Source organism: Peromyscus californicus, unplaced genomic scaffold (genome assembly GCF_007827085.1).
Source record: "Peromyscus californicus insignis strain IS unplaced genomic scaffold, ASM782708v3 Scaffold_3__1_contigs__length_106647218, whole genome shotgun sequence".
Taxonomy (NCBI): Eukaryota; Metazoa; Chordata; class Mammalia; order Rodentia; family Cricetidae; genus Peromyscus; species Peromyscus californicus.
This window is the reverse complement of record NW_026294551.1, coordinates 82,091,788-82,100,882: the sequence shown is the minus strand read 5'-3', so window position 1 is coordinate 82,100,882 and position 9,095 is coordinate 82,091,788. Positions and strand designations below refer to the sequence as shown.

The window sequence follows — 9,095 nt, the reverse complement described above, 5'->3', positions numbered from 1 at the left end:
TGCTTGGATATTATTTAATTGGGTAAAATGGTTTGTTTAAAACCTCAGGTGGGTGGGATCTAAGGGTAAATTTTTATGGTGAATAATATCCATAGCAGTGGTGTATCTAAATTAAAAACCTGATTAACAATAATGCATAAATACAGCTTTTTAGTATACCTTTAATACTTATCCTCTGTGTGTGTGTGTGTGTGTGTGTGTGTGTGTGTGTGTGTGTGTGTGTGTGTGTTTAAATTAGAAAGTAATTAGCCAGGCGTGGTAGCACAAGCCTTTAATCCTTTAATCTGAGCACTCAGGAAGCAGAGGCAGGTGGATCTCTGTGAGTTCAAGACCAGCCTGTCTACAGAGTTCCAGGACAGCCAGGGCTACATAGAGAAACTCTGTCATAAAAAACCAAAAAGAAAAAGAAAAAAAAGAAACAAAAGGAAACCAGGTGATAGTGGGACTGTATTTTTTGAGATAGGGTCTCACCATGAAGCCTTGGCTGGCATTGAACTTCTGGAGATCCACCAGTCTCAGCCTTCCCAGTGCTGGAATTAAAGGCATGTGCCACCATGCCCAACTTGATAGCTACACTCTTAAAAGAAATTTTCTTTCTGCTTATTCTTTTTTTTTTTCTTTTCTTTTTCTGGAGCTGAGGACCGAACCCAGGGCCTTTGCAAGCGCTCTACCACTGAGCTAAATCCCCAACCCCTTTCTGCTTCTGTGCATCTTACTTTAGTAAAATTAATAAACAATATAAAGAAAGCTTATTGTATAATATTGCTAAAGTACTTACAAAAGAAACAGAAACACCCAGGGAAGGATTGCATTTCAACAACTTTATTGAAAGGTATATTCCTTAGTCAAAACATAATGGTAGTTGGTTAGTTTACTTCAGTCACTCAAAATCAACATTGTTTTCAAATGGAGACATATCAGCCTTCAGAAAGAACTGAAAAGTTATCCATGAAACATGGTTTACAAAGGTTAAGGATGAAATACTCCTGTTCTTTGGTTTATTTTTCAGTAGTCACTATCCATTACATGTCAAAACAGTTACAGCCACTCTGGGTGGACTCAGGCTGCACAGTGCACTGAGGAGCAGCCTACAATTTAACAGTGGAGATGATACATTCAAGGCCAGCATTGAGAATCTGAACACAACCTCGGTGGTCTTATGGAGTGCCTCCTTACTTCCCTTAAGACACAGTAGAAGTTTTGCAAATTACTCTCTTTCTTTTAAAACAAAATACATTAGAAGTAGAGGCAGTTTTATAAAAACTGTCTGTGGTTTTAAAAAAAAACAACTTCTGGAGTGCTTTATCAAGACTGAACTAATTTCAGTGCAATAAATACATTTTCAGAGTGATCATTCATCCAGTTATTAATACAGTAGAAACAAATTTTTTCAAATGGGACTAGATTGAAGCAGCAATTCTCTAGAATTATTCTTTTATTATGGATACAAACAACCTATTCTCTAAAAGAAATACTGAATTTTCAAAACTTGTGAGATCTGCTTTATATAAAACAACCACAAGTTTAAATGTAATTCTCATATAGCAATAAAAATCCCACCTCTAAATTAGCTATTACTTGGTTATGGGTGCCAAGAAACCATTTACTGCTTAAATTACCCCTTTATAATACCGTAAAAGTGCATTTGTGAAATGTTGGTTTTGATGTAAACCTTGTAATTTAAATTTTGAGATTTAAATTAAGTAGTTTACCATTTTCAATACCACCTAAATATATATTGATCCAATCTAGGAAGTTAGATCAATGTTAAAATGAATGTTCACAGTTTTACTTCACATTTATATCTTTAGCCTTGATTTGAATGTTTCGTGGGTGAATTCAAATCTAAGCATAGCTCTACCAAACCTGGAATCAGTTTTCCTAACACTGAGACCATTCTGCTAACGTGCTGATGTGCTGAGGTTTCATAGCTTAAATTCTGTACCGTAGGAAACTCATGGTCAGAGTGGCAGAGATAGACTTCAGGAACGTTTTGTTGTTGTTGTTGCTACTGCAATCCTACTGCCTAAGCAAACAACATAAACCCAATTTAACAGAAATCTGCCTACATACTTGGAGCTACTAAAGGTGAACTGATGTTATCTAAGATGCATGATCATATATGTATTGTGTTGCAATGAGGTGTGTGTGTGTGAGGCATGTGCATATGTCAGAGAAGAACTTATGGAAGTTTACTCTCTCCTTCCATCATGTGGGTCCTAGGGAATGAAGTCAGGTTGTTAGGCTTGGGGGCAAGCACCGTTACCTGCTGAACCATCTTTCCAGCAACATTTACTTTTTTTTTCTTTTTTTGGTGTTTTTGAGACAGGCTGTCTCTATTATATCAGTCTCTAGTTGTCCTGGAACTCACTGTGTAGATCAGGCTGGCCTTGAACTCACGGAGATCCACCTTCCACATACCTCTGCCTCCTGAGTGCTGGGATTAAAGGTGTGCACCACAACGCCTGGCAACATTTAGCTTTAATCATAAAAAAGATAAATCTTTGCTATGATTAAGAAATTTAGATGGCAAAAATGTATATGTATCAGGGATCAAGTTTATATATTTTAAGCATATAATTATTTTGTAATGGACCAACTGCTTAAAGATAAAATATTAAATATAGAATTGAGACACCTCAGCAATTTCCAGAAACCTAATGTGGAGACTCTCTGCCCTGTATCACTTTGTAAGTACATCACCCAAGTGCATACTATGTTTTCTTAATCAACAAAAGGACATGAATTTGTTCATCTGTGGGTCAAACTTTTTGTTTCATCCTTCTGCTTGGGTTTACGTAACTTTAAATAAGCTACAGTGAGGTGATATGTAATTTAAAAAATATTATTTCATTAACTACTTTTATTAATTCAGGTTTGGAGATTTCTCTTTCCTAAGCTAATAATTTGACGAAAGTGTTAACATATGGAGGTTTGCTAAGTCCTTTCTCTTGAGACTGCTGTGCATTGTACATGGTAAATGCCTTTCGATATTCACTAACTAGATCAACAGTCATTTTTCCCCTTACTATTTTAATCCCATATTGTTTATATTGAAGACAGTATTTCAATTCTTCAGTTGTAGAAGGAAATTATCACAATGGAAAATTTTCTGTATAGCGAAGATAACAACCAGATTTGCCAGCTAAGAAGCCGTTTCCGGAATTGTTGGGAGGTGAGTTATTCTGTAGTAACTGTGCCTCAGTTGCCGGGCAGTGCGCCCAGACACGATCCACTTCAACTTCTGAACATTTGGCTTAGAACACTTGTTTGATGAATACTCAGTTAAACACTTGGATACCAGCTCTTGCCAGAAGGTCAAATCTCGGCCATTTATCTGTACATAAATACAAAGAATTATTAAGAGTCTCACTGTATTTATAGTAATAGATGTAATCCCATTAACGTGTTTCCTCATCCAAAGAGAACCAGGGGAGGACCACTTAAGCTTCCCATCAATACATGGCATCTTACTTTGCTTTAAGAGTACAGTGGATACAGTGGATTGATGCTACAACTTTGACATACCTTGGAATGTTTCTGAATACATTCGATTCCTTCTGTTAACTCTATATCCTTTAGTGCTTGGATCTCCAAAGCAATGATAGACAATGCCAGCACAGAAGGCTGAAAAAGATAAATATAAAGTAAATGTCGACCGCCGGGCGGTGGTGGCGCACGCCTTTAATCCCAGCACTCGGGAGGCAGAGCCAGGCGGATCTCTGTGAGTTCGAGGCCAGCCTGGGCTACCAAGTGAGTCCCAGGAAAGGTGCAAAGCTACACAGAGAAACCCTGTCTCGAAAAACCAGAAAAAAAAAAAAAAAAAAAAAAAAGTAAATGTCGACCATAAAAATAGGTCTCTGTAACTATACTTAATCTTATAAAATATTTACCTTTGCCTTAGAAAATATGATCCTGCAGTGGCATGCCTTAAGTTGGGCTTCTAGTCTTTCAAAATTAATATCGTTCCTCCTTTAAAAAGAAAATGGGATTGATTTTATGTAGACAATATTATATCTAGTTGGCAGACAGTTTTAGAAATGTATTAAAGTCAGTTTTAAAAATGAAACTCATATACACTTATAGAAAATTATTTTCAGAAAAGGAATTTCTTTTCTATTAGTGATAGAAACTTCTTAAGCATGAGTTTTAAATTAGTCTGGTAAAAAAAAATCATTAAGGGAACAGTAGTATATCACAAATATGATTATATATTTCAATAAAAATTTCTGCATCTTATGAATGTCTTTCTAAAATTTGTGTGAGATGTTTATTTTCTGGTTGTATGAAGTTGAAGTGTCCTTTAATCTTAAGAAAGGGCCTTTAATAAACTATTGACAGCTGTCTTCTCACTTCTGTTAGGCAGCAAAGTCCAAGGGACCACAGGTGCCATACACTTATTTTGATAATAAGAATTCTATGAGGATACCAACTGTATGCAACAGCTGAACAGTACCCTTTTGATTTCCAAACCTGTTTTTGTTCAAAACCAAGTTCACATACCTTTCAAATGGCAAGTTCTCTTGAATGAGTGAGTAATAGAGTTGCAGAAATTGAAAGGCAGTAGTAGCTTTGACTTTCCAACATACTTTCTCCAACACAATCTTTTCCATTCTCATCAAGTCGGAAACCGTGAACCTATACTGACTTATTCGGATCAAATCAGTAGCCAATGGGACATTCCTTTCCTCTTCTATCGATTTGACAGCCAAGTAAAAGCAGCTCAGTCCAACACACCCAAGATGCTTCGCCTGTACCTACAAACACAAACAACAGCAGTGTGTCTTTACCATGTCTCAATAAACAGAACACAAAGGGAAATCTAGGACTCAGAGCCACCATTATGAAAGTGTATCTGCAACACATATCTTAGCTACAAGGGATTTAACATCTACCCTACTTGGACAGGAGCCTGTCAGTCTTATATGCCCTCCTTGAAATCAGTGACTTAGTAGATAGGGTAGATAGCTTCAGTTTTAACAGTTAAACTTTGAAAGCCACAAAAGTATTTCGTCAGTTATTGGGGAATAACTCTACAGATGATCCTCCTTCAGACGATGCTTCCTTTTCTATTGCATGCAAACTGAAGCTGGAAATGCCAATTGGCTAAAGGAATTAGGATTTTTACATATGGGTAGTGATTAAGAAATACATCGTAATTCTTAACCACAACCTAACATTCTGACTTTAACAAACATCTTTAAATCTATGAACATGTGTAGGTGAATAGAAATATTCAGTCCATCAAAAAAGGCTTTGATTAGGGCTAATGAGATGGCTCAGTGGTAAGGTTGCTGGTCACCAACCCTGACCTGAGTTCAATCCCCAGGACCTAATTTCTGCAGTGGTCCTCACATGATGTAGCATGAGTGTGCCCATACACACGCAAATATATAAAATCCATAAAGTAGTTTTTAGAAAGATTTCTAATTTTTTTTAAAATTTTAGTTTTTGAAATGGTCTCACTGTGTAGACTTGGCTGGCCTATAACTCACTATGTAGACCAGGCTGGCCTCAAACTAAAAAAAGACCTACCTGTCTCTGACTCCCAAGTGCTAGGATTAATGGTGTGCACCATTATACCAGGCCCTTCATTTTTTACTGTTATTACTGTGTGTGTGTGTGTGTGTGTGTGTGTGTGTGTGTGTGTGTGTGTGTGTATGTGTGTGTGTGTGTGTGTGAGGGAGAGGTGGATGAGAGGAGAGGTGTGTGCCATGGCACATGTGTGAGGTCAGAGAACAACTTTTGGGAGTTGGTTCCCTCTTTTCACTGAGTGTTCCAGGGATAGGACTCAGATTTGACTATCTGAGGCATGTGCAGCAGGTGCTTTTACCTGGTGAACCGTTTTGCTGGCTCAAGGAAGGTTTTTAAATACAGCCATATTTTCCTACTGGAGTACTACAATTAATTGTTTGATGTTAGACAATTTCCTCTTTCCGTATACAACTAGTAAGTGATATATTACTACTCTTGATTATGAGAAAGAAGTATTACCACATTTGAACATGGCTTTTGAATACCAGTTCTAAACCAGCAATTTGACAGCTTTTTTTAAATTAGTATTGATTTTAATGTGTATCCATGTGTATATGGGTGGTGTTTGTACCAGAACATTCGAACATGGCTTTTGAATACCAGTTCTAAACCAGCAATTTGACAGCTTTTTTTTTTTATTAGTATTGATTTTAATGTGTATCCATGTGTATATGGGTGGTGTTTGCATCAGATCCCAGCTGCCCACTTGGGTGCTTGGAACTGAACTCAGGTCCTCTGGAAGACCAGCAAGCACTTCTAACCCCTGAGCCATCTCCGGCCCTCTGCAATTTGATCTCTTAAACACACGCTGAGCAAAATTAAGAAATGGGATATTGTAGCTTAAACATACCTTCATTTTAGACAAGAATCTGTCCAGTAAATTCACAGCTAGGGAAAACGTCTCCGTGTCGAAGCCAAAGAACTGGGTTAGACTGAGTAGGTCTTTCACTTCAAAGTCCCTGAGTCTTGCAGTCATTCTGAGGCCATTATCATGTGCCGACTCAATTAGTTTCAAGCCGCAGACCTTTGGCTGACATCTAGACTCCTGTTCCAACAGGGTGTTCAGCTGGTGTAGCAGTTTCTGAGAGTCAGTTGTCAGTACCTCTATCATCTAAATATAGAACAAACCCAGAAAAGAGTGTAAGGGCCCCTTCCTGCCTGGCCATCTTTGTATTGTGCCAAGACGTGCTTTATAAAGCATGATTCCCCCACCTCCATCCACTAAGTCTAAGACACTACAAAGGGCTGTAAGTTAATTTTTACCTTCTCCCAGTTGGTCACATTTCTAAATTGTGAGTTTGTACAGGACATAAACTATGGCTTAAAACAAAGCAAAACAAAAACCTTTTCCCAGCTTCAGGAAAGACTTATTCATTGCCAGTACATAGCCTCAAACAGTTAACTACTGCCACATAAGACACCCAAACCAAAAAGTCAAAATGACAGTACACACACTCTGAAGTATATATTAACAATGTGAACCTTCTTAGTTCCTTATCTGTGAAGTAGAAATAAGATTATTACCTAAGTTCATAGATTGTGTGGGTTAAATGGAATCACACAAACCGCTTAGCACATAGATTGGTGCTTAATTATTGCCAGATAATGAGCTTATTTCTACATCTCTGAAATGAGGATAACAACATCTGTTTCTTGGAACGGCCGTGAATAACACACGATATGACTCAATGTGGTGCGGTGCTTAGCACACAGTGCTCTTAATAGCTTAACGTCATTTAAAGACCCAAAGAAAAAGTTAGCTGAAGCTGGGAATCGCATTGGTGTAAGTATGCATAACACTTCCCCCAAGTCCCGGTCACAAGCTAAGTCCTGGATACAGAGGATACCCCTTCTTTTGTCAATTTAAAGACACAACAGAGGAGGTGGAATTCGTCCTGGCGAGGAACCGCTAACTCAGTTAAGTGGTGCAAGTTGGGACTGGGAGGCATGACACAGGAACATCCCAGGACGACGGCTCCGGTTGCGCCTTTCCAGGAGCAGACTAGCCCGGGCTTGCGCTCCGGAGCGCAGGGGGTCCCCGAGGTCCACCCCTAGTTCCCTCTCACCTTGACAGCCACGGCTCCTCCGCGGTGGTCACCACCCTCCCCGGGCCTGCTCTCAGCTCGCCCTACGTCCCCGATCCGAGAGGCCGACGAGGGGAACGGACTCGCGGGCGGGCAAGCGAGCAGAGGCCCGGGGAGGGACGGGCGTCCCGGGTGGCGGGTCCCGCAGCGCCCTAAATTGGCGCGGCGTTCCCGGGGGGTCAGCGCGCAGCGAAAGAGCGGTGCCCGGCAGCTGGGAGACAGACCAGGGACCGGGCTGGCTAGCGGGGGCGCGTCTTAGCCGCTGATTGGTGTGATCCTTTTGATGGATGGCTTCCGAGAAAGCTCGGCCAATCAGCGCACACTTGCCATTGTCCAGTCTCCAATTCTCCGCCCCCTGGATGCCATGCCCGGATCTCTCAGCCTCTCTCATTGGAGCATTTCCGTTCTTCCCTGAGCTGCGGAACTGAACACACGGTGCCTGGGCTTGCCCGGGCAGGTCAGGCAGCCGGTAGCCAGAGTGGCCTGGGGAGCTTTCCCGAATGTGCTGGGAGGGTTTTCGTTTGTGTGTTCTCTGCAGTTCAGCAGTTGTGTAGTGGTTCAGCCCCCTCTTTCTAAAAACACAATGACAAGTTAAAAAGAAGAAGAAAAAAGGCATGCTTTCATTCTCTTTACAGATAAAGAGGCGGTAGACTTCTCTATAGTGTGGTTTATTACATTCTAGAGGGTTCTCTTTGGGTTTTGGAAATCAGTTGATCTTTTTTCTTATTTTGCTTTTTTTTTTTTTTTTGGTGAAATATATTACAGTGAAGTTGGACTATGTAGTTTCTTGGTCCTCTACTAATTTTCAGGATTTGTTTTTAAAACATTTAACTTATAAGCCTGATGGAGTGCCCTCCTACAACCACCAGTGGCTTAAAATGAAAGGTGTTAGGCAGACTGTAGCAGAATCAGAACGTGGAAAACTCAACTGCAGGGACTGGGCTCTCGGGCTCCAGAGGAGGGTGTGAAGGGATATTACTCCCTTTATTCTTGTGAACTTAATCTCTCTAGGCCTCTTCTCTCCCAGGTTAACGGGAAAACAATTATCCCGCCTGTTTATATTTTTAACTTGTTATTATAACTCTCGCAGGACTCCCTTCTCACGGGTTGAGAAGGGCAGGCCCTCAGGAGCAGTGCGGAGGGAGTCAGTTCTCGACTCTCAGAGATGGATGGCCCCGGGTGCAAGACTTCAGTGGTTTTCATGAAAAATGACAAAGAGCTCAGCCAGCTGGCCGCCCATAAATTAGGTCATAAACTAGTTGCCAGTTTTTTTTTTTTTTTGAGACAGGGTCTCTATATAGTCCTAGCTGTCCTGGAACTCTCTATGTAGACGAGGCTGGTCTTGAACTCAGATCTACCTGCCTCTGCCTCCTGTGGTATTGGGATTAAAGCTATACACCATCACACCTGGCCTTTTTCTTTCATTAAAAGTAAAAAGTTTTATTTCGTTTTTTAAAATTGTGTCTATATGCATAT

The 9,095-nt window shown here is 40.3% G+C and overlaps 1 protein-coding gene across 1 annotated transcript; it reads right to left on the bottom strand.

Annotated features, from left to right (window-relative positions):
• Positions 1 to 806: 806 nt before the first annotated feature.
• On the bottom strand, positions 807 to 7,870 carry Ccng1 (cyclin G1). The gene is made up of 6 exons (XM_052758506.1): positions 7,602 to 7,870; positions 6,386 to 6,646; positions 4,504 to 4,757; positions 3,894 to 3,972; positions 3,529 to 3,627; positions 807 to 3,337 (listed from the first exon to the last, which is right to left on the bottom strand). Exons 2-6 carry the CDS (start codon positions 6,644 to 6,646, stop codon positions 3,146 to 3,148), a joined length of 885 nt encoding a protein of 294 aa, XP_052614466.1. The 5' UTR covers positions 7,602 to 7,870; the 3' UTR covers positions 807 to 3,145.
• Between the last annotated feature and the right edge of the window lie 1,225 nt (positions 7,871 to 9,095).

Bases quoted from the DNA above. Each gene is read 5' to 3' on its own strand.
- Ccng1 (XM_052758506.1), bottom strand. From the start codon at position 6,646: ATGATAGAGGTACTGACAACTGACTCTCAGAAACTGCTACACCAGCTG. The intron at 4,758-6,385 runs GTATGTTTAAGC...TTGTGTTTGTAG, and splicing joins GATTCTTGTCTAAAATGAAG to GTACAGGCGAAGCATCTTGG. The intron at 3,628-3,893 runs GTAAATATTTTA...TATCTTTTTCAG, and splicing joins TCATATTTTCTAAGGCAAAG to CCTTCTGTGCTGGCATTGTC.